The 26,739-nt window shown below is 38.3% G+C and overlaps 1 protein-coding gene across 7 annotated transcripts in view; it reads left to right on the forward strand.

Moving 5' to 3' along the window:
* SLC25A21 (solute carrier family 25 member 21) overlaps window positions 1-26,739 on the forward strand; it is a 512,281-nt gene that overhangs the window by 356,306 nt on the left and 129,236 nt on the right. For all 7 annotated transcript variants that reach the window (XM_082384196.1, XM_082384197.1, XM_082384201.1 and 4 more), the window contains one exon: window positions 6,297-6,380. In XM_082384196.1, coding sequence (XP_082240322.1) covers window positions 6,297-6,380 — 84 coding nt within the window. The remainder of the gene's footprint in view (window positions 1-6,296; window positions 6,381-26,739) is intronic.

Raw genomic sequence — 26,739 nt, forward strand, 5'->3', positions numbered from 1 at the left:
CCTTTTTCCAAAGTTTGTAACATAGGCGTGTACACCTAAATTTCAAAGCCTCAAACGTGTCTTTGCATGTTCAGTGACTTTGCCCATGCTCAACGAACCAGTAAGCAAGCAAAAATACTCTGTAGGAGCAACATCTTATTTCAGTAAGATAGGCTAATTACAATGAATTAAAATCTTTATTTAATCTTCCTACAGTTATCCTTTTAATGTGTTCTGTAATTGCAAACCTTTAGTCTGTTAATCTCTGATTCATTGGTGGGTTTCTTAAGTGTTTATTAAGGAGCACATGTAACATTCTGGTAATTACTAATAATCTTTGTTCATAGCACATTTACACAGATCTCTGCAGGGAGTTTCATTAGGCTCATCACCACTTATTGACAGTGTACAATTTTTATTAACGGTCTCCCACCCTTATAAAATATGGAATTTGGAGCTTTACTTTACAAAACACAATGAAATGTGTCTTCGAGAGAAGAGACATTTGTTATGGCTAACAAACTCAAATATTAAGTCGGTGTGTCACCGTCCCTTCAAAATCAAAGTGTCCTCTAATGTCTGTGGTGCCATTTTACCACTGAGGAGAAAGGCAAAGAGGGGTTAAATTACAGTTCTCACCAGTTTACACTATTTATCGGTGACAGCACTGGAGCTGAAACTGGTGGCTCCTAGTCAATGTCTCAGTCTCCCAAGTGCCTCACGTCCTTTGACACAAAGGTGTAATTTTTGTGTAGCAGTGCATTATGGTAGCATAAAATTCCACTCAGGAAAAAAAGAACCACTTAGGGCTGTCTCTGGTGGGAAACAAAACATCCTCACCCTAAACAAAACCATCCTCACCCTAAACAAAACCAGACCTTCGTGCCACCTCCTTGAGAGCTGAAATCCCTTTAACAAGGGACAAGTTCCGGAAGACAGCATATCAAATTAAAAGCCACGATAAGGATAAATGATTGGTGTGAATGCTTTTCTGAGAGCAGGGTTGAGTAGGGGAAGGTAAGAGAGAGCAAGAAATACTCTTGGACTGGAAAATGATCTGGAGATGATGCTAGAAATAAAACCCACCTATCTCACTGCTTTGCTTAAGATTGGTGGCAATGCCAAAGGGATGGGTTAGGATGACTTTTGCCCCCATTCCCAAATCCCCATCAGTTCTCAACCCTAAAGCACCGCAAATAATCATATGATCTAACTAAAAAGCAGAGCATGTGCTATGCAAATATAGCTTCAGGACAAATCTTATCCCCTACCCCAATCTGACTCTTTGCAACTCAATTGCTGCCCTTCATATAAATATATAGATTACATATACATATACATGTATATATATATATGTGCATGCGTGTGTGTGTGTTTGTGTGCCCTAAAGCCTCCACTTCCCAGTATAGACTCCATCAGCCAACAGTAGATGAAGATGATAGATGTAAAATTTCCTTTGGAAAATAAAGGCATTGCATAAATGTGAGACTTAGGAATTTTCAAACAGCCTCATTCTACAGCTTTTAAGGCAGTAATAAAGTCATTGTGTTTCTCAACACGTATCATTCTTATGATATCTTAGGAAGTGCGCAGACAAGCTGAATGCCTAAAGTGACATTTCTAACAGTGCTAAGAATCAACAACAGACTTTGGTATCACTGACTAAGCACACAATTAAGTCGGAGGAAATAGTGCAGTAATGGTTCTTGACCAGTTTAAAGAAAAATATTTTAGTGAGTGAGAACATTCTTTTGCTTTTAAAAATATGTTTGTACATTTGCTCACGAACATTGAGCAGCTCTTCCTTGCCCTGCCGTAACCGCAATAACTTGCTTCATATTTATGGTGTGGTGGATGGTAGGGCTGTTCCCTCCCAATTTGAAGAGTGTGCAGTACCAGGCTCCCTAGCTCCATGGCAGATGGGACCACTGGCTGCTGGGCAATGGAGTGTAGGGTTTGAGCCACACTCCTTTCCCTGTGTTTCTTTCTGACCTGATATTAGGCACTGAATATTTCTTAAGTATTACTCCATTGTCCAATTTGCCCATTTGGCAGCAAGTTTTCATTCTAATAAAAGAAGTTCCTCAGATGGAGATTCCAGATGTGGCTAAACTGCTTTTATTAGGACAATGGGAAAGTCCAATCTTTTTGTCTAGATATCTTGATTGTATTTAGAGTAGTGTGGCTTTGCCTTTGTAATTTTACAAAGAGTTCTATTACGTAACTGGAAAATTGTCTCCTCGAGCATAGAGAGAATTTGTTAGCACAGAACGCAGCTTGGAAAATGCTGATGTAAAGCCTCAATTCGAGAGAAACCTTTTAAGTTGCTGAAATGTAATGGAGACGAAGAAGGAAATTGCTGTTTTACATGATTGACCAAAATGCACTGTAATTATATCAACTTGAAACAGATCCCTTAGAAGAACTGATAACTCTGTGATCAGAATAAGTCATGTGTAGTGGAACTAAATACAGCATGGACTTTCTCTGCAGAGTGCAGACATGCCGTAAGTGAGATGTGCAGTAGAAGAGACAGCTGTGCTTGCCTTAGCCTGTTTAATGGGACCTCTAGCTGCTTTAGGATAGTAAGGAATGGTGGGAGGCTTTACAGAGGAATTAGTATGTACCATGCCTGCCCATCCTTTTGCATTGCTCTGCAACACAGCTTGTGGACTCTCCTCGTGTGATGCTATTTGATGTTGCCGCTCCTGTTTGTAATGAACACAGCATCACTCATCAGACAGTCAGCTTCTAAATGGAACACTCCTCAAAGATTCCACTGACTGTCCTTGCTGCCTGTTTTAAAGTGGGAGGGTAAAGTTTAATCACAGATATTTAGCCCAAATATATCCTTCCCGTTTTCCCTCTTCCCTGTAATGTCACTGCATAGTATTGATACTATTTTCTGTCAGCCATAGATAAGATCATCTCCAGTAAAAGTAATACTAGTGTTTATTCAGTGCCAGTAAAACTCATTGGCTGACATGTGATACTCTGAAATACTATTCCTAAACATTATTCCTTGCATATGGTAATCATCTATTTGTACATCTCCTTCACATAACTATAAGTTTCTAAAGGGCAGGATTATATCTTATTTCTTCATAATGCCCCAATTAGTGGAGTACCTAATACATAGTAAGTATTCAAGAACTCATTAACTGAGAATAGTGGATTGGAAATATTATCTGTTGGATTCTGAAAAAAGAAAGAAATTGCAACTAATGAGTGAAGTGCCTAGACTTCCAATAGCCAAGTTAGATAACTAGTTAATTAAGAAGTAATTGTACTCTGTATTCATTTTTGTGTAAGCTGACAGAGGACCCACCTTGGTATTACTGAAACATGCAGACATCATAGACAAAGCTGATGTCTCTAACCCCATCAATAAAAGAGGAGCTAAGGTCAATTTTCTTGCCATTAGGATTCACTTGCTTTGGTCCCTCTCGTGACTCACAGTTCCTTCTAGGACCGGGTCACATGACTGTGAGATGGCCACAGAGTTAGCTGAAATGCTCCGCTGAGGAAAAGGCCAAACGCTCTATATTGGTCATTGACTTTATCTCATAAACACCCTCCTCTAACCCGCTCAGGTCTCCATCCACCCTGAGCAGCTGAATGCCACCAGCAGGGTACTGTAACATCCATCCTGAATGAAACACGGGAGGTTGTCATGGTGGGAGATCTTTTCTTTCACTTCTATTAAAAGGACATCTTTCCCTCTCTCAATTCGCCACCTGAAATGCTTTCTCCTGGCTTACTCTTTTTGCCTCTCTGAATCCTATAGGACCAGCTTAAATCCCTTCTCCTTCCTGAGATCCTTCCTGATCCTCTGCAGAAAACAGTAATTGCTCCCTCTGATGAACACCTGGGCAACTTGTGCTGCTGCTACTTGACATTTTGGATATTTTCCCTTTTATTGTAAAAATTTTTTTCTCATTTATTTACTGTGTTTCTTGAGAGTGGGGATAATGCCCTGGGTTTTTGTAAAACCTATAGCATCTTATTTCATATGGCAAATATTTTAAAAATACTTGGTAATTTGGGAGAAAAGTATCCAGAAAGGAATTTGACAGAGGGAAATGAACTTAATGAAAATTATTACAGTTATTATGAGAAAAATCTATAAGCATGTAATGTTTTTATAATATATAAAACTATTTTAAGTTATTCTCTTGAACGTTAGACATAAGAAATTTTTCATACTCAACAATGAATGTAGGTTACAAATATGCAAATGCAGAGATGGAGATTCTTTTTTGAATTAGAATCAAAGTCGTATTTTGGAAATCGCTCTCTATGTTCCAAAATTATTTGTTGTATAAACTTACATGTAGTTATTCCATTGTACTGTTTTGTGTTTGGCATTATTAATTCATTTGTATCCCAAGTCCCAGATCATCTCATCTACATACAGTAGTCCAGAAATACCAAAGGTGGTCCACCTACCTGACCATCAAATCATGTTGTCGATTCTAGACAGAACTGCTTACTGAGTCTTCTAGGCCAGTGGTTATATACACACCAAATGCACCTCTGGATCCAGAACAGTTTAAATGAGTTAGTTGTAAAGCTTCATGATCTTCTGATAAGCTCCATGCAATTTAAATTTTAGGGATATAGTTCTTGCCTAGAAACTAACCTCCTAAAAATGATCATGCCAATAGAGAGGTAAGTTTGACAAGCAAAAACATTATGAATATTTATGACATTTTAAACATTGGCAATAGTAAGTCTAGGGCAGTGGAATATTACTTGCTGGGTTGATGAGGATCAAGAGAGGATCATGTTGAATGTATCATTAAAAAAACCCATTGATTTAAAGAGAAAAGTGATCACCCAGCAAGCTCACCTCTTTTACTACATTTCTGTTTCCTCCATTCATATTCTGGCACCATTATCTTCACCCAGACTATCATAATTGCCTTCATCATTATTCTGCCCCCCATACTCCCATTCTAATCCACCCAATCAGACAATAAATATTTTATTAGGAATTTGTATATTTCAAGTACTCTACTGGAAGAATCAACTCCTTCATCTCAGGACGGCTACTCTCCTGCACAATCACGTTCAGCAACTCTCCACTTTACAAAGTCAAATGTAATCCAGCCTCACTTTCCAGTCTTATAGTCTACTTATTCTGTTCATATGCCTAATCACTTCAATCAAAGCAAAATATTCACACTTCTCTGTGATATATGTGTTAGTTTTCAGCATAATTCCCTGGGGCCTAGAACTATAAAATAAATCATTCTCAGAATTAGAAGTTATGTTCATGTCATAAATCTAACAATCTGAGAAAAGCATCTTAGAGTAGACAATATTAGAGGTGTTTCCGAGAATTTCTATTTTAAAAGGCTTGCTAAGACTGTGGAGGGAAGTACAGAAGGAAGAAGGAGCTTAACTTAGAATTGGGACAAGAAGGTTAAACCCAAGGAGTAGGCAGCCTAAAGAAAACCGAAAATGGAGAACTGGGGTGTAGGGAAATGACAGTACTTGCCATAGATCTCATTAGAAACAAACCCCAGGGTAAGATACAAAATACATAAGACCCTCATACTGGGAACTTCCACATTTTGAAGGTTAGAGTTCTGAGATGCATGATCATACCAAAAAAGAAGAGGAAAAAAAAAGAATTTGGCTTTCCAAAATGGGATACATTTTTATTGTTCGCAAACTACATGCAGAGCACTGTGCTTCTGTGAAGGTCCAGGTAACCTGAACTACCCCTAGTGACCAACTCTGCTCCATCATGAAGTACTGATAATAAATTGTATCACGGTACGACCCGAATTCTTGCTCTAAACGCAGGCTCCTGTCTGCCAGAATGAATTCCAAATTCATAATCAGGATCAAAGTTAGGCCATATTAGCTGCTCTGTATTTTTAAACTTTGTATTAAATTACCATCAAAGAGCACTAATTAAGATAAGAAATAGAGCTACTTATTTGTTTCATATGCATCTTCAGATTTCTGAATTATGCATTAAAACAATCTATGACATCTGTGTGTGCTTTTCGCAAAAGAAAAAAAGCATAAATGCCTCAGGGTGCATCTGCCTAGCTAAGAAACAGATGAAAAAAACTCTTTCTGCAGCTCTATTAAAGTACAGAGAAATATCATAATTTTAAAGGCTACAAAAATAAGGTAAAGATTATACAAGACAAATAAATCAGTAAAATCTGTAGCAAAACCCAGAATATTTTAGATTAATCTGAAAAGGCTGAGTCTCCTAAGACTTTGAAAAATGAGAAAAGCCATTTGGCAAAATCCTTAACTTGGATTTTTGTTTGTTTGTTTGATTTTGTTTCTAGGTTCCAGATTCAGAGATGTGCAACTGATCCAAACAGTTACAAAAGCTTAGGAGACAGCTTTCGAATGATTTTCCGCACAGAAGGGTATGTATGGTTCTTTATATATAGTCTCTATGTTGATGTGGGCATTTTAATATATTACTACATAACATGTTTTCTCATTTTGAATGATTTCTTTTCCTAGTCTTAGTAGGGAAAAATATTTAAAAGGGTGTCTTCCTATTTTTGTGTGTGTTTTCCCTGATAATACGGTTGAAAATTAAATATGTATATGATAGAAACTACCACAAAAAGGATGTTAATAATATCCTTTATTAATAATAGTTCGATGACTAGAGGAGAATTTTTATTTTGTGCTATTGAGGCTTTTTAAAGTTCTTATAACTGGGGATATCTAAATGTGATAGTTCTTTATTTTGATTCTTAAATATAGCGCCCAAATGTGTTCCTTGTTTGCATTCTGGTTTATGAATATTCAGTCAAAACATATCTTTATCAAAAATTGATGTGTCAAGTTCATCATCCTATCTATTAGATGATCAGATAAATAGAATATTTTTGTTACATAAACTAAAATTGTCTTCGATGTATAGATTCAGTTAAAGCCTCTATCGAGCATAATTTTCCAAAGGACATTAGATGTGCTTTTTGAAGTTGTTTTCATAAGAGAATTGGTTGAAAAGAATAATTATACCGAAAAGATAACAGTAATAATAACAACTAGTACATGTTTAGCCTCTACTATGTACTAGGAATTCTCCATATAACTCTTTGAGGTAGGTTCTGTTAGGATCCGTTCCAGTTGGACAGATGAAGAAACCAAGACTCAGAAAAGTTAGTAATTTTCACATATCTGGTAAACCTTGAAGCTGGGACTCAAATCCAGTGAGCTTGACCCCAAAGCCCATGCTCCTAACCTCTGTAGTTCACTACCTCTCTTAACAGATTATACTGGGGCTACTATTTTGCTAATTAAACATATGTCATTGATGTCGTTCCATGCCAATATTCTTTTTAACAACAGCATAGTAATTTATTTATCTACATACTGCAGTTTATTAAATTAATCCCTTTGGTGGCCCATTAGGTTGTTTCCATATTTTCACTATTATAAACAATAGTACAGTATGTATTCTCATACTATTTTTTCACATTTATGTGTGTATGTATATATATATATATATATATATATATTTCTATTTTTTAAAGTTGCTAGCAATGGACTTATAAGATCAAATGATATGCACATTTTATGTCATAGATGTTGCCAAATTATCTTCCAAAAAGTATGTACTGACTTTTATATCCTTAGTATTTGAGAGTTCTCACTTCTCCACACCCTCTCAAACACTGGACATTATCAATCATTATTTGTTATATCTGTCACTCACATGCATCTCCTGTTTATAATCTAATAGGTGAAAAATAAAAGTGTCTTAATAGTATTCCTTTGATTGTAACTGGGGTTGAGCATACTTTTATATCATTAGGTATTGTTTCTTTCATGAATTGCTTATTTGTGTCTCTCACCCATTTCTCTTAGGTTAGATTTTTTTATTAATTTGTAGGAGTTTTGTATATATTATAGGTACTAATCCTTTAACTATTACATAAATTACAAATATTTTCCCCAACTTGTCAGTTGTCTTACAACTATAGTGTCTTACACCTTTCAGAAGTTTGTGATTTTTGAAGATTGTGATTTTGTGATTATATCTATCTTTTCCTTTGTGATATCTGACCTTGATGGCACATTAAAAAAGAAGGACATCCTCTAACCCCAAGATTATAAACATTTACATTTGAATCTTTAATCCATCTGTGATTTCTTTTTTTAATGTGCAGTATGGCATATAGGAATTAAATTTTATTTTCAAATGGTTATTCAGTTGTCCAAACACCACTGGTCGAAAAATCCATTCCTTACTCACTAATTGGAAATGCTAGCTTTTTTGTATATTAAACTTCCACATATATATCAGCTAAGTTTTCTATTCTGTTTCTCTATTTCCTTTTCTGTTTCATTAATTTATCTATCTCTGTGCCAGTATCATACTGTTTTAATTATTTTATCTTTAGAGTGTTTCAGGAATATGTAAAAATATGGCCTGCAGTGTAAAGTCTAAATTCCTTATCAGGTGTACAGAGCCCTTCCTAGGACAGCCCTTGCTTCTTCTCCAGGCTCATTCCCCGTGCACAGATCTGTTATATAGCGTGCACCACCCTGATTTATTGAGCTTGTTTTCTGTCTGTCTCCCCTCTCCCGCCTCAAGAATACATTTCCCTGAGGGCCACGTCTCATTTCCCTCTGTTTTCCCTATCCCTGTGTTTGGCACTGAGTAGAGATACTTAGTAAATGCATGTTGAACAAATGAATGAAAGTCATCACACCAACATCATGATGATGCAAAATGAAAAAGAAAGATGATAATTCTTGCTATAGACCACTCCCTCTGAAGCTATGATAATGATCCTGAAGGCTGATTAAATATTTTGAGGTCATCTAGTGACACAGAATGAGCAAATTCTTGCTATTCCTCTGGTGATGTGGTACCTAAGTGTCATTGATAATGTGCCCGCATTTATGGCAGTTGGGATCAAAATCATGTTCATTTTACCCAGTACATATATATAAAATTGAAGAAACCGTAGTGTATTATATAGTCAATAAATTATCTCTTTCCAGTAAAACAATAGTGTCAGCATTGCCAAGTTCTGTAAACTGTAACAGATATCTCTGAATTGGATGTGGGAGTTCCTTAGCCAGACTCTTCACTTCAAGTGTGTTTTAGGAAGAATTTGATGTTTCTGCTTTGATATCAAGTAATGTAACAAACATACAGTATGTGTGGTCCCTGCATAGTAAAATTGGCCTTTTCCTCGACTGTATGTTTAATTGCTTCTAAAGCAAATTGACATTCTTTCTGTAATGCCTTTAGATCTGGACATGTTGTTAGCAAAAGCCAGAAAGCTCCAGTCTTAAAGATGGAAATATTTGTAAAAATACAAAAGAAAAAGCTGCCTGTTATTTTTGATACAGAGCAAGAGCATTTCATAGCCTTAAGTTTAAAAAAAAAAAGGAAGAATAAAGGAAAAAAAAACCTTTTAACACATGCTGTGTTGAATTTTTTTCCTAGCAAAACAGTTCCTTTTGATTTTCTTAGTTAGCTTTTAGAGTATACTCTGCTTTCAAAGATGGTTTTTCACTCATGTGTGTAGAGGCCAGTTTGCTCTGTGGCCTGCAGGGAGGATAATGCTAGTCAGTTTGACTATTAACAATTAAGAGAGCTCATCTTTCCTGGTTCTTCTTATCTAACTCCCCCAGCTCCGCAAGTTAAAGGTTTTGAAAGCTAGTCCTTTTCTGTTGTTTAAAAACATTTAAGTCTGTTAATACACTTAGAATCTGCACAGAGCTCCCATTTCCCCACTGTAAGAAAGTGAAGTGGTATTTTCACCATTCTTAGAGATGCAATTCCCCACCTCTCAGCCCAGAATTCACATTTCTAAGAGACAAGAGCTCATTCATATGGGTCTGAATCCCTTTACTGCTTCTAAGATTTTTTTTCTTCTTAAAAGCATAGATACATTTTGCTGTTATTAAGGACATAGTTTTTCAACCCAGCTTTACAGAGGTGAAATTAACTTAAGTTTTTAAAACTAGGCCTTCCAAATTCTGAGTAAGGATTTCTGTTATGTGGAATTGTCATATTTACTTAGCTTTTACCAAAAAGGTCGTCATTGCAGAAAACTGACAGGGAAGGAATTTGTCACTGTTGAGAGCACCTCCATCGTCACCATGATTCTTCATCTTTCTCTGGTTTGACAAAATACACTAACAGGTCCATCTACTATAATCACGAGCCCAGAAGACATGAAGATTTAGCCTAGTTGATTAGGTGCCTTCAAAACCAGTAAGCTTCATTTTGTAAACTCCCCTGGCAAATAGCAGCTGGTATCTCTATTTACCATGCGTTCATGCATCACACCTAATTTCCTTTTGCTTCAGAGTATCTCATGAGAGTTCTTCTAGTCTCCTTTGTACTTATCATTCCTTTAAAGAGAGTGATTGAGATGTTCACAGATGGGTGAGGGGATTATAAATTATGCTAAAATAAAACCAGGACTGCCCGCCTCCTCACTCTTCCTCCTCTGAAAACATCTAGTGGCCATTCCTTCTGAAATGAAGGGAAAAAAAAGAGTTAAACAGAACTTAAGATATTCTGGTGACATAGGTAAAGAAAGATATGAAACTAATATTTACTTTCTTCAGTGTACCAGGCACTGTGCTAGGGACTTTATCATTTCAGCACAGCACTAGTCTCAACACAGCTCAGCATCATTATGTATGTCTGTATTTTGTGTGAGGTAACGGATGATCAGAGAAGTTAAACAGCTTCCCCAAAGTCAAACAGGTATTAGTGACATACCATGCTTTTTCCATTACACTGTATCACCTTTCATTAAACACCATATTCTGTTGTTTATTAAATGAAAAGAAGACAATGTGGAAGTAGTGGCTGTAAACCTCTAATTTTTAAATAGCTGTTCTAAAACTTTGGGTATTCCTACCCTCAAATCACATACCAATTTAAAGCAGCTTTTATCTCTTCCTTCAAGTAAAGTATGCGAGACCAGTATATGGTCAGTCAACCAAATCCTGTCGATTCTGAGGCAGCACCACAAACCTCTGACAACTCCAGACTCTTAATCCAACCATTGTTCCATCTCTTGCAGAGAGCTCCATATCTCTGATGAATTCATGGTTTTCCATCAGTCTGCTCTCATCCTGCTTGTTCCTTACTTTTCTTATGAAGAAAATTCTCGGGCATTGGTTTGCCCAAGGCAAATAACTAGGAAACAGGAGGTCAGATTAAACTTAGTTTCAAATGAGAAACATGTTGATTGCTGGTGCCTTCAGAAATATGGTATTCTTCAGAAAGTATTACTGTAGAAAATATGTGGTTGCATTTGGGGGGCATTCGAACTGTGTTTTGTTTCACGATTTGTTTTCTGTAACCACTGATGCTGCCCCAAGTATCATCTTACAATCAGACCACTTGGTGATTATAATATTTTCTAGTTAAATGACATTTAAGGCCTCGTTTTATGAGCTCCAGCATAATTGGCTAATTTGGTAAACTCCAGATGTGTGAGATAATGTGCCACTCGTTTAAGTGCCTTTCAGACGGCATAAATGGCACAGCCCCAGGAGGTATAATCACTCCCTCTTGTTTTCATTAAGAAGGGGAATGAGTGGCTTGTGACACAGACAAATGAAGCGGGCGTCTACGACTCAAAAATCAACAACTTGGTAAGATTTGAACATTTTTCTTTTTACAGGTGGACTCACTCCAAGATTTTTAGCTTAATTTGGTGTCTAGGTGGGTCTGCCTTTTAAAAAGTGGTTTACCTAGTCTAACAGGGCCAGGTGATTTTAAAGCAACCTCTGTAAATAGAAAGACCTGCTCTTATAGAAAACCCCCCTAAGTAAAGCAGTGTCTGGAAACTGTCTCTCACTCTCACATGGAAGTGAGGGCAAGCATTGGATTTGAAGAGACAGTGGAGGAGATAACTCTTCCCACTACCAGGAATTGTTATTTGAGCAATCAGCAGCCTCACCGCCTAAATCAAGTTCCAACTTCACAAGGCCCAGTAGTTGCTGCTACTTTTTCTCTCTCCTTTCGACCCGACTTCTCATCCAACAGAAACCCACTCGTCTACCCAGTATTGCCAAGCTGGAGTGGAGCAGGTGATTCTTGGCATCACCGGTCCCTGGATCCTCAGGCTGGTCCCTCTTATCTGACAACAGATCCAGTGGAGGACTCACTGCCACTTAACGAATGCAGAAGTTTTACTCAGATGAATAATTACAGACCGTACCCCAGAGCCCTAAGCAGATAACCCACAGCATAAATCAATTATGTATAGATCACTGGGTATTGACTGGGTTTGCAAGCTTGGTTTACCCAAATGAATTTGATCTTTGGTGGGTGCCAGATGTGCAGTGTGCCTTTTGTGATGAGTTTCCTGGTGCCTTGAGTACCTTCTCTCCTCTCCTTTTTACTTTTCCAAAGAGGCCCTTCCTGGTACCTACTGGACCTCCCTGGAGTGCTCCCTTGCTTTGTTTTCTTTTGTTTCCATCTTTATTGAGGTATAATTGGCATATAACTTTATGTAAGTTTAAAGTGCACAACATGATGGTGTGATACATGCATCTATTGCAAAATAATCACCACAGTAGGGCTAGTTAACACACCTATCACCTCACGTAATTACCACTTTTGTGTGCGGTGAGAACGTTAAGGTCTACTCTCCTAGCAACTTTCAAGGGTACAGTACAGTCTTGTTAGCTGTAGTCGCCATGCTGTGCATTACATCCCTGCTCCCTTGTTTTTAAGTGGTGATGAGAAGGAAAGCAGACAGTCCCTGCTGCTCTTGCTCCCACACTGCGGAGTTCAGCCCTGGCCCGCCTGGTCTTCTTAAGGATGGCAGAACAAACGTCCTCTTTAGTTAGGAAAAAAGGAAAACAAGAAAAAAAAACCAACATAGCAGGTGAGAGTTTGGAGAATGAAACCATAGCAAATCCATCTGGCAAATCTTATAAGTGATGGACCCAGGTCCAGAATACGGTGTTCAATAGACTGAAGCCATTGTCTTCTCCCAAGCTTTCTCCAGTTTTAGAAAGACAGAAAAGAGATGACCTCAATCCAGGCATGGGCCTACTATTACTATTCTCTGATGATCTGTGTTCCTTTTAAAAATCATTTATCAATACTTTAGTATATGATACTCTTAAAATTTTAGTCCTAAAGTATATGTAATAGCTTTTCACAGAAGGCTATGCTAAGAATTTTAAACTCTATTTAGCAATTCAAGGTTGAAAATTTTTTAAAAATGAAGGGTAAGGAGAAAAAAAATACTAAAGAAGAACATTTTTTTAAAATAAAGAAGATGTGAGATATATATATATATATATATATATATATTCAATGGGATACTACTCAGTCATTTAAAAAGATGAATTATTGCCATTTGCAACAACACAGATGGACCTTGAAGGTATTACGCTAAGTGAAGTAAGTCAGACAGAGAAAGACAAGTACTGTATGATCTCACTCATATGTGGAATATAAAAAACAAACAGCGCTTCTCTGGTGGCGCAGTGGTTGAGAGTCTGCCTGCTAATGCAGGGGACACGGGTTCGAGCCCTGGTCTGGGAAGATCCCACATGCCGAGGAGCAACTGGGCCCGTGAGCCACAACTACTGAGCCTGTGCGTCTGGAGCCTGTGCCCCGCAACGGGAGGGGCCGCGATAGTGAAAGGCGCGCGCACCGCGATGAAGAGTGGCGCCCACTTGCCGTAACTAGAGAAAGCCCTCGCACGAAACGAAGACCCAACACAGCCAAAAATAAATAAATAAATAAATAAATAAAGTAGCTATTAAAAACAAAGAAAATAAATGAACAAACCAATCCAAACAAAAACAAACATGTAGACACAGACAACAGAATAGTGGTTACCAGAAGAGAAGGGATGGGGGGAAGATGAAATGGGTAGAGGGGATCAACTGTATGGTGACGGATGGGAACTAAATTTTTGGTGGTGGGCATGCTATCGTGTATACAGAAGTGAAATATAATGTTGTACCCAGGACACTTACATAATTATCATTAACGTCAATATTACCTCAATAAAAAATAAATTTAAAAAATAGGCAGTTGAACCCACTAGTACATTATTTAGCATTTCTATTTTACCAAATTATTTCACACTGCTGCTAAAGCAAATAGTTGTTTGTTTAAGCTGTATTGGGTTGTAAAGTAGTCTTTACAATCAGGGAGTGGATAATGAATTTTCAGAGTGCTCAAATCGCAGTGTCCTGGTGCTTCCATGTCCCAGAGTTCTGTTTCCTTTTCTAAATTAGAGGTCTTCGGTTCTGCCCACAGAGTGACCTTTAAAATGGTTTCAGCTCCTAGATTTGCCTCCTGTCATCACCACAGATTGCTAGCTGACAGTCACACTCCCACTCCCCCAGCCTCGCACTAACAGTGCTTTCTGACTTCACTGACTGGCCTTTGGCAAGGATTTAAGTGTTGCCAGAGAGTAAGTGAAAACGTTTGCAGTGATGTCAGCCCGTCAGCAAGGTCTGATTAAGAGACCAAACACGGCCTCTCTCAGCGAGCAGTGCTGACAAGAAGGAAGGGAGGACCAGTTGTTTGGGTGGAAGTAGTTGTCTTTTGGGAAGGTTGGTGTCTCGATTCAGAGCCTGAGCAGATATTCTTCATGTTTTTATAGACTGCTAATGGGGGGCGAGGGGATTTCACATCTCAGTGGGAGATGTCCATTTGAAAATATTTCCAGGCCTTTATTTTAACTTATTCTGGATTTCTGATGGGCTGGATGCGTAGTCATCTTGGGAGGAAAAATGTGTTTACAAAAACCAGAATCCTTTTTCTAGGTTGTTGAACTGAACATTTTCAGATGAGAATGAGAAAGAAAATCTCCAGAAACTCTTCTACCTTTGTCTGATTCTCTTATTGTAGAAAATAACTTAGAGATGATTTGACATAGACAAGGTTAAAGGAGTTAATATTTTATCTTCATCATTGATTTCAGCTAGTGTCTCTGACTTTGTAGAATTACATCTTCCAATATACTATCTTTTTTGGTAGGAAGTCTTCTATTCCTGGCCATATGCATATTTGATCTCGTTTTATTTTCCTCAGAAAGAAAAAGGTCACATGGATTTTTAATATTCTAGAACACTGTTAAGAAGTTGAAAGCATTGGCAAGATACATACATACATATGCACACATACATGCATTTAAACTAAATTTAATTGCTTATGGTTTAGATTGCTATGTTTTCTCTGTAAATCCCATGAGTCAAGTGCCATTGGAGCATCCATGAGTGTGAATTATGATAAGCTTCTACTCAGTTCCTGCTTAGGAATCTGTTTAGTTACCCAGTTACAATGCTGTCATCAGCAGCCCGTGAATTTTTTGTCTAGTCTCATGACTCTAGCTTTACCTCTCCTCCAGCTCTTTCAAGTGGTTTGAAACTGGAAGAAAGGAGAAGGTTCAGATGCTGTTTTTATAATAGTGATTATATTCCAATCAATGTTTGCGATTTTGGCCCTTTTGTGAAATGTGTCCACATATCTTACTTCACTTGATACTCACAAGAACCCTGGCAGGTAGAAAGGTGGGGAGTATGATCTTTAGTTTTCTGGTCAGGAAACTGATAAGAGATGTTAAAGGCCTTGCCCAGCACCTCATAGCTGGTGTTTGTTGGGGCAGGCATTCATCCAGGGTCTTCTGCATCCTATATCATGCTCCCCATTCTGTCAATAACTTAATAGTAGTATTGGTAATAATAGAAGCGACATCTCAGATTTACACCGTTCCCATTGGGGGTTCAAAGCATTGCCACAGATCTCATCTCACTTGGCTGAATAGCATCTGGGAGAGGTAGAGAAGAGATGATATGGTTGGTTACATTCTACAAATCAGAAAATTTCAGCAGAAAGTAATCTATTGAGATTCCCAGAATAAGAGATTGGATCCGGGCTTCCCTGGTGGCACAGTGGTTGAGAGTCTGCCTGCCAATGCAGGGGACATGGGTTCGAGCCCTGGTCTGGGAAGATCCCACATGCCGAGGAGCAACTGGGCCCGTGAGCCACAACTACTGAGCCTGCACGTCTGGAGCCTGTGCTCTGCAACAAGAGAGGCCGCGATAGTGAGAGGCCCGTGCACCGCGATGAAGAGTGGCCCCCGCTTGCCACAACTAGAGAAAGCCCTCACACAGAAACGAAGACCCAACACAGCCATAAATAAATAAATAAATTTAAAAAAAAAATTAAAAAAAAAAAGAGATTGGATCCTAAGATCAGCACGCAAATACAAAGGTTTAATTTTTTTAATGGCATCTTAGGCAAATGAAATTAGAAAAAAAAATATTCTAAAGTGTGACACCATCATCTCATGAAACCAAGGTAGAGGCTCTTGATCCTTAGGACAGAGCCCTCTCCAAAAGGAAGTTACAGGATGCAGTTTAAGGTTAAGGCTCACTGCATGAACTAACTCAGTTATTTGACCTGTTGATGCCTTTGCCTAACTCAACTTGAATACTGGATAATAACCAGGAAAACCTCATGAAACATGAGATAAGGCATGTAACCAAAGTTCCTTGGATGACTTGTCAGATGGGGTGGAAATCATCATATGATTGCAATATATGTTGAAATATGCGGTCACCAAAGCCTAGAGCAGATGACAGCCATATGCAGTGGCCTAGTTCTCCTGCTGATAAACACTATGTTCATAATTCTCCTTCTCTGGCCACAGAGAACTCATGGGAAAACAAAGCCGGAGGTACCAGGAATTCTAATGTAGACACAGTCTCAGTAGTAACAAAAAATGAGATAAAGTGTGGGATGAGTTTTGGAAACTGTTAAAGAGAGTTTGTAAGTTTGTGTTAAGTGAATGAGTTCTTTGATTTCCTTACATAAAGCTTTTCCTAAATTAGAAGAATCAAGAACCACAATAAGAGAAAAGGCCATGCTCTGCTGTCATTACCATTTTGTATCCTTTAAGTTTTCAGTGAACAGGTCAACATGAATTTCAAAATTCAAATAAAATTCCCAGAAGTTGGCACTATTTATAAAGGAACCTAAATTAAAAGTGTATTGCAATGTAATCCACTAAGCAATAAGACATATCAGTTACTAAAGATCTGGCTTCATGTGTAGAATAGAATATGTGTTAGATTACAGAATGTTTCTTAACCACTTGTTCACTCCTTAATCCTCATGATCTGGCTTCTGTCTACACCCATGTTTACAAACTGCTCTCTCAGAAGCCACCATGGGGCCCCTATCCTCTTCCATAGAATCTGAGACACTAATGATTGTTAGATGTGCTATTATTTTATGTACCATTAGAAAGAAAAAATGCTGACCATTAAACTCCTTGGAGTGATGTGACAAGGGATATGGGTGTTGAATGAGAAGGAGAAATTTTGAATGACTTCCTAGTTTTGAGCATGGGTGACTGGTGATAGCCAAGTTATGTCATTTGCACATTCAGAAATCTTTGATGATTTCCCATTGATCCATGTGGTAGGCCATCACTAAGATGGCCCCAATGACCCTGCCTCCTTGTATTTATGTCCTTGTATAATACCCTCCTTTTGAGCATGGACTAGGCTTATTGACTCTCTTTCAATGAAGTGAATATGGCAGAAGTGATGAGATGTCACCTTTGAGACTAGCATATAAAAAAACTGGCTTTCATCGTGGTAGCCCTTTCTTATTCTTCCTGCTCTTTTGGTTTCTTGCTTTTCTATTGCCTTGAGGTCACTGCCCTATGGAGGAGCCCATGTGTCAAGGAATTAAAGGTATCTCTGGCCAATAGCCAGTGAGGAACTGAGGCCCTCAGTTCAACAACAACCTGGAAGGAACTGAATCCTACCAAGAACATGAGTGAGCTTGGAAATGAATCTTTCACCAGTGAAGTCTTCAGATAACACCTCTAGCCCAGCTGACAGTGTGTCTGCAACCCCTTAAGAGACCTTGAGTCAGAGGCACATGCTAAACTATACCCAGGAAGTGTGTGATAATAAATTTTACCACGAAGTTCTGGGGAAATTTGTTACACAGAAAAAGTTAACACAATACACAAAAGCAAATCCGAAACACTTGATATGATTTTTATTTGGGGCCCTCCTTTCACACTTTATCTTACCTGGTGTCATCACATGCATCTTATGTTCAAGCCCTGTGGACCAATTATAACTGCTGAAACAATTTTCTGTGTTTTTCTCATGCACATTTATCAGCCAGAATGGCATTTCGCCTTTTGTCCAGCTATGGATATTCTGGTCATCCATAAATGCCCAGCTCATATGCTACTTTCTCTTTGATGCTTTTTCTCATCATCCAAAATGGAAACAGTTTTCTCCATCTGTTCTCTTATGGCACTTTTCTTCTACCGTAACATTTCCCTTCAGAGTCAGAGAAACCTGGATTCGAATCCTATATATAAGTTTTGGGACCTCAGGCAGATTACTTAATCTCATTATACTCCAGTTTCTTTATTTGTAACATGGAGATAGTAATATCTACTTTACTATGTTGCCAGCACTAAGTGTAGGTCTATAAATATGCACACAATCATTGTTAGCTAGTTCCATTATTAGTTCCTTATATTATACCTAATTATTTGTAACTGTTCACAATTATTTAAATGTGTGGAACTCTGATGAAATCATCTTTGGGGCTTCTAAAATATATCACACAGTTCTTTGTATATAATCATCATCCAGCTTATGTTTGCTGAATTTAATTGAATGATTGCTACTTCCTTCTACTCAGCTCTTCTGACCACATTAATATAGAAAATAAATATGGTCAAATCAAAGCAAATACCAAGGAAAATTTATGGCTCTGGTAATATCATTAAGACCAAGATTCTAAAGATTATAATTTGTCTCTATCTCCAGAGTAACCTCTTTTAACAGCCTTGGGAAGACAGTAGAATATTTTTAATGGCCATGTGGCAGCTGAAGGTAGGGAGTTGGATTTTGGCATCTGGGTTTTAGATTCAGGGGACTCACCATTCACAAGTGTTGCTGGGTGGTATTGGGGGATTTAGTTAGGGAAATTGGAAGGGCTGATGACCCAAGTCAAGGACAAACAATTTATTCCCATTGCTTAGAATGTGTTCCGTCTTCACCACTGAACTTATGACACTGCCTGACTGGGGTTTAATAAGCCCAGGAAGCTAAAACAGTACAAATAAAAACCAAATACTCAGGTCAATAAAAAGATGAATTAAAATGAAAGCAAAAGAGTGTTTAAAACAGAATGAGAGGCAAATCAAGAGTTAGAATTTTAAAAGACAATATTAACAGACTTTCGGTTACAACAACCATAGTAGCTTGTATCAGAGCAGCTCTCCTGCTAAGAACAATTATAAACATTGGACAAAATATACAAACTACTTTTTTAAGGCAATAGAGAGCCACCAAACCAGGCAGAACTTGTGAGGGGCTACAAGACCTGAGGGAAAGAAGCCCATCTCAGTGAGCTCTACATTCACTCTGGCTTTTTCTGTAAAGGCTTTGCTAAGTCTTACAGGAAAGGTTGGGAGAGGAAGATGAGATCAAGTCTTAGTTGAGGAGAGAGATGAGTTGGAGGCTGGCGTTCAGGGCTGGCAAATGGCTGGGACCTAAGAAGCAAAAATCGCAGAGAAGAGGGAAACTGCAGAGGAGTGATCCCAAAGATCTATAAGCAATTTCCCCTTGAGGCATTTGCCAACTCCTAAGCTGCCTGTGAGCAGGAAGAAACTCCAAGAAACCCAGCAATAACAAACAAACAAACAAACAACACACTAACCAAAAAAAACCCCGAAAACAACAACAACAAAAAAACCCCAGAGGGGCTTCCCTGATGGCGCAGTGGTTGAGAATCTGCCTGCCAATGCAAGGGACACGGGTTCGAGCCCTGGTCTGGGAAGATCCCACATGCCGCGGAGCAACTGGGCCCGTGAGCCACAACTACTGAGCCTGCGCGTCTGGAGCCTGTGCTCCGCAACGAGAGAGGCCGCGATGAAGAGTGGCCCCCGCTTGCCACAACTAGAGAAAGCCCTCGCACAGAAACGAAGACCCAACACAGCCATAAATAAATAAATAAAATTAAAAGTGCCATGATCTTCCTAGTTAAAAAAAAACAAAAAAAACCCCCAGAAGTTGAGAAGCATAGAGATGAGCAGAGATTTCAGCAGCCCCATGATGCTGGGGAGACAAGGTTTGGTGTTCAAGCCCAACCAGGTGGAAGAGTTCTGGTAAACACTCTGAGTTTTCAGCTGAGACCCAGAATGTCCACTCCTCAGATAAGGGCTAAGCCTTAGGAATAAAACACAAACTCATTGTCCCTATAAAGCCTAAATCCAGCCCTCAGCAAGATGAAGGTGATCTACTATACTCCATCTGTTTACTAAGAGAAAATTATTCCTCTTTGGGGGGAGATAGCACCATCCAGAGGCTCTTTGATTTTTTTTTATGCACAATGTCCTGTATTCAATAAAAAAATTACAGGATCTTAGGGGGAAAAAGACCAAATAACCAAATAGCAAGAGAAACAGAGACAGTAAGTGACTCAAATTTTGGAATTATCAGACAGGAATTTTTAAATTTAATCTAATTTTTACTGTGGTAAAATATACATAACATAAAATTTGCCATTTTAACCATATTTAAGTGTACAGTTCAGTGGCATTAAGTACATTCACATTGGTGTTGAAACCATTGCCACTATCCATCTCTAGAATTTTTTCATTTTCCCAAATTGAACTCTGTAACCATTAAAAAGTAACTCCTCCTTTTTCCCTCCCCCCAGGCCCTGGCAAGCACCATTCTACTCTGTGTCTATGAATGTGACTACTCTAGGTACTTCATATAAGTGGAATCATACATTTGATTCATATCACATTTGTCTTTTGTGTGATTGGCTTATTTCACTTAGCATGAAGTCTTTAAGATTCGACCACGGGAGCATGTGTCAGAATTTCCTTCCTTTCTAAGTCTGAATAATATCCCATTATATGTACAGATCCCATTTTGTTTATCCATTCATATGTCGATGGACACTGGGTTGTTTTCACCTTTTGACTATTGTCAAGGATTTGAAGAAATATTTGTATACCCAAGTTCATAGCCACATCCTTGCTTTCAATTCTTTTGGGTATATATGCAGAAGTGAAATTGCTGGATCATATGGTAGTTCTATGTTTAATAGACAGAGACTTTTAAAGATGTAATAAATATGTTCAGAAAAGTAAAAGAAAAGATGGAGAATTTCACCAGAGATTTGAAATCTGTTTTTAAAAAAAGACAAATGGAAATCTTGAAAAATACTATAACAGAAAATAAGAATTCAGTAGGTGGGTTTTCAACCCACATGTTATATTGTCAGCATGTAACTTGTTAACTGTTTTATAAGTTCTTAAATATTAGGGACTGTGTTTTATCCTACCAGTGTGCAGTGGTAGGTACTCATTATTACAATTACTTGATTGAATAAGTACAGGAGTAATAATAATGATAATAATAATAATTATACATATATTTTTGATGAGGGAAGTCACAAAATTTTTTAAAAACTCATTTTAAGCAACCAAAAAAAAATTAAAATTTACCAGAGGCCAGCCACTTTGCTAAGTGACTAACTTAGCATGCACTAACTCGGTTAGTTCTCACAACCTATAGGGAGGAACTATCATTCTTCCCATTTTATCGATGAGTCAGCCAAGACCCAAAAGCTTGTGTAACTTGTCTAATGTTTCATAGGTTGAAGAAATTTGAACCCACGTGATCTGGATCCAGATCTTTACCTCTACATTATTTAAAAATAATTTTTTTTAAAGAAACATAGATTGTTCTGCTTGGCTGACTAGCTAGGTACAAATTTTAGAAAATAAATGGAAAATTGAGACACCAAATTGCATAGTGACATCTGCTAGGGCACTAAACTCTTTCTGTAATATGACCTTTACATTTTTTCAGATGTTCCTTCTGGACAACAGGGCACTACTTAATGTATTTTGGCATGGGCTCTGTTATGCATGTTTGACATATAAGAAACACCACGATAATGAACAGAATGTCCCTTCTTTCTCCTGAAACTCCAAATTGCTCAGGGCCATAAGATACAAACTGTGGGTTTAAAGTTGACACTGAATTTCCTCCTTTCATGTTTGTGGATCTCATTTGCAGGATGCTGACATTTTACCTTTTCTACATCCCTGTCTTCACTCCTCTCTCTACCCCATCATCTGTCTTAAGTGTTTAATCTTTTTGCTGTACCACCTCAGAGCATGTTGGCTTTTGATGGCAGGTGTCTTCTCCAATGATGGGACATTCCTTGGGAAAATCCATTTTCTTTCAGCCTTGGCAGGGAAGATCATACACTTAGTACACAGAACAAAGGGAGTATTCATCAGGACCTTAAGACTCCCGATATATTTGCCTTCAGCTCTCTTTTCCTCAAACTCTTTGTTCATCCAGGTTACAGTTCTAAGTGTCCTGCATCCTATTTTGATCTCTTCTTTTGGACCCTCCAATATAAAAGATCTTTTCTTTATCTCTCTCCCTTTCTTTCTTCCTTTCTTCCTCCCTTTCTTTCTTCCTCTCTTCCTTCCTTCGTTTCTTCCTTCCTTCCTTCCTTTCTTTCTTCCTTCCTTCCTTCCTTCCTTCCTTTCTTTCTTTCTTTCTTTCTTTCTTTCTTTCTTTCTTTCTTTCTTTCCTCCCTCCCTCCCTCCTTTCTTTCTTTCTTTCTTTCTTTCTTTCTTTCTTTCTTTCTTTCTTTCTTTCTTCCTTCCTTCCTTCCTTCCTTCCTTCCTTCCTTCCTTCCTTCCTTTCTTCCTTCCTTTCTTTCTTTCTTTCCTTTCTTTCTTGGAAAAAGAGCTACTCATTTCAGACAGAATTAAAGTAAATAAAATTTTAAAAACAACTCTTTTTTGTGATATTAGACAATTGTATTATTAAGTATCCCTTATTCCTCTCTGGTGTGAGGGCCAATTCCCTAAAGTTTACAAAGTTTTTTTATATAGGCAATGAACATTATGCAAGCTAAGAACAGATATCTACATCTTTTCTATATTTATGCTGTTTCTTTGCCAGCTTAGAGGAACACTTGTAACCCACCAAGCAAATAGTATTTAGTGGCTGCCCATGTATACACAGCCCTCTGTTAGGCAGCACAGAGAGTATGTAAAAGAGACACAGCTTTGGCCTTCTAAAAGCTTAATTCTGCAATGCAATGACTGTAATGAGCAAAAATTCTTATTTCAGTCACATGACTCTATTAACCTTTGTGATAAAAGTATTACAAAAGCAACAGGTAGAGATTTGACCAGTTGGAAAATAGATTTGCATTTTCAATACCTCCGTATCTCTTAACACTCTTACAAAACCATTCTCAATCACAGGGAAAAGACGCACGAAAACTGCATAGGGACTTTCCAGACAGAAGTAAACTGTCCCAATAGGAAATAAAAATCTTCAAAGTGTCCCTTTCATTGGACTTGTTTCTTTTCCTACAACAAATGGACACATCAGACATAAAATTTAATTGAGACACACTAAAGTAAGACCTGGCTTACCTGAATAGGAGAGGTCACAGCATTCCATTAAGGAGACAGCAAGGCGCTAACAACGCATTGACTACTTTATATCACAGTATATTGAACTTCTAGTCACCACCAACTATTTAGGATTTCAACAGCCTCCCGTTAAACTCTGCTGCATGATTCTATTTTACGTTTCTCTTCCTGTGTGTTTGTTTTAATTTAAGAGCTAGTATGCATATTGACAATTCTTTGACAGCAAAGGTAAAACCACCAGGAGTGTATCTGTTTATTGAGGACTGACAGCTTTATAGCTAACATAAAAATAATCTAATGTTTATTGGGGCAAATGTTTGGACGGAGGATTAAGTGAAACTACTGAATAGAGAAAACCTTTTCATCCTATTCAGACTTTGCAAATAAGGTTTGGGATCAAATACATAAAAACTGTTTTGTTGATTTCTTTAATGCTCTTCCCTTAATTTGTCCCACTACTCACTCCCCTCCACTTCGCTACCTCAAATGATGTTTTACGACAGGGGTTTTGAATTGAGTAAAACTTTGAAAGGGAAGAAGCTACCGTCATAGATTCTTTGCTGTAGAATTTACATGAGCCATGCAAACTTGCTAGATAACAGTAAAGCAAAATCTAAACCACATTGCTCATAATATAAACTGTCTTTTCCTACTGTTTCCTATAGCTTACATATAGTAAGAGCTCTTACATTTTTTTGTTTTTGTTTTTGTTATTTTTAATACTTGTAGGTGGGGCAGGGGAACAGAAATAGCTTTTAAACTGTTTCAAAACTGGTTTTAAACTGTTAAGGAGTTTTCAGTTTTGCCTTTAGCCGAGTATCAGCAGCATTAGATTGTTATCTTTATTTTAAAGGAGCTTTTTGAAATGTTTTAAAAATAATTTATTCTTTCTGTTAGTGGAAATATTACCCATTTGGAAATAATTTATTTAATTTAAAGTAGTTCATCAAACTATTATTAGATTAACAATGCTTGACTTTAGTTTTTTTAATTTGACGTTAATTATAATTACCATTAATATCTCTTTTCCTAACATCTTTCCTTCGAAAATTAAGAAGAATTTTATACTCACCTAATTCCCCTAGCAGTGTTCAGGTCGGCTATTACTGCTCCTCTCTTCACTATGAGCCCCGACCCTCACCTGATCCCATTTTACATTGAGGAAAATAAAAGGGAGAGAAAAATTAGGCAGCTTGTTAAAGGTCGCTTGCTAAGGAGCGGCTGCAGAGCTAGAAATGGAAACCAGGTTTACTAGGCGAGTCCAGAGCCCCAGGGTAATTAAAGTGCTTCAGCTTTTTCCCTTTGAAAAATCTACTTATCTCCTGACAAGGCCGATATGTGAACATTCAAATAGCTGAGTTTTCAACTTTATCACCGGAACTAAATGTCCCCACAGATATGGGTAGGTTTTTGGGCAAGTGTGCTGTGTATCATACATGCGAATAGACCAAAGAGATTCTGGGAATGTCAGAATCTTCCAGCAGCTGAGACGTAGTTTTTTCAAGGAATCTTATACCAAGTATGCATCTAAAGCTAATTAGCACATCACCTCTAGGCAGTATGAGGTGTTCAAGGGTCAGGATCCTAACGAACTATCTTGATGTTCCTGGGACCCGAATCAGAGATGGAATTCAACCAATGTTTGTTTAGCTCAACTAAACCGTATTAAATTTTTAGCTCTGTTTAAAGATAGATTTGGCCCTTTTTTTTAAAAAAAAAGAAAATAACCTACTATTTTTAAAAATTTACTAAGTGGTGGACTTCCCTGGTGGCGCAGTGGTTAAGAATCTGCCTGCCAATGCAGGGGACACGGGTTCGAGCCCTGGTCCGGGAAGATCCCACATGCTGTGGAGCAGCTAAGCCCGTGCACCGCAACTACTGAGCCTGTGCTCTAGAGCCCACGTGCCACAACTACTGAAGCCCACGTGCCTAGAGCCCATGCTCTGCAGCAAGAGAAGACACCACAGTGAGAAGCCCGCCCACCGCAACAAAGTGTAGCCCCCCTTTGCCGCAAGTAGAGAAAAGCCCACGCGCAGCAAGAGAAGTCACCACAGTGAGAAGCCCGCCCACCGCAACAAAGTGTAGCCCCCCTTTGCCGCAAGTAGAGAAAAGCCCACGCGCAGCAACGAACACCCAGTGCAGCCAGAAATAAAATAAATAAATTAAAAACAAAAGGGGAAAAAATCTTTTAAAAAAATTAAAAAAAATAAAATTTACTAAGTGGAACACATAATTTATTCCTCAATAGGTTTAATTTATTCTTAATTCCTTTCTGCCTCATCTCCATGGTGGTGATGATTGCCTACATTTTAAAGGGTTATAATGTCTTGTCATGCAGAAGTTGTAAGTTGCTAGTTACGGTGTCTATGGAATTTTCATTTCATTTCCAGAGCATCAACATGAGGCTTAGAGGCTTGTGGGCCCTTCTTTTGATTTACACTGTGCAACATTTTGCTTTCTTAATAAATGAGGGAGGGCATCTCCTCCCTTGGTCAGACACACTGTTGTCCTTTGTCACACTTCCCATGACTCTGATGCACTGGAACAACTCCTTGGCATTTAGCTTGTGCTTGATCTGAGGAGGTTATGTACATGCTATGTTGCATGTATTGAATTCTGTTCCTCTTCCCCACGCCCTCCGGGTCAGTCTGCATGAACTGCCTATTACTTTTCAGCCTCTGCTTATGGTACCGCCATGGTTCTCTAACTCATTCTGTGAGTTTGGTTCCTCCTCTGGGTTGGTGACAGGAATCTTAGCTTGGCAAACAGTCAGCTACTACGTGTCGTCCCAAGAAGGACTGATGGGCTTCATTAGGGCATGTGAGTCACGCTGCACAGATGCTTCTCACACCCACACTCAGTCTTATATCCACACTAGCCCCAGTTTTAGAAATAAATTCTTCCTCAGTCTTGGGCTTCTGTGATTAGAAACCTAGAGGTTACCATAACCACTTGTAAATCCATTCTTCCTTTAAAACCCAAACCAAAAACCTCTAGCAACATGCTAAGTCTAAGTGATTTGTGTTTTATTTTACACTTTCTTGAAGACATCTGGACCCTTGTTAGAATCTGCCAGGCAAACAGAGTTGTGGTGCAGGTGTGCTGTACTCTCACCACAAGAAGCTGGACTTCAGAAATCAACCTAAGGAACCATGGAACACAGCAAAATCCTGCTCCGGGCAAAGTTGTGCTCAGAATGGATCGGTTTGCCTGTAACAAATTGACCAAACTGACCACTTTAATTATGATCCTTAGGACTTAATAACAAAGTTAAAATCAT

Source organism: Balaenoptera borealis (genome assembly GCF_965194805.1).
Source record: "Balaenoptera borealis genome assembly, chromosome: 3".
NCBI lineage: Eukaryota > Metazoa > Chordata > Mammalia > Artiodactyla > Balaenopteridae > Balaenoptera > Balaenoptera borealis.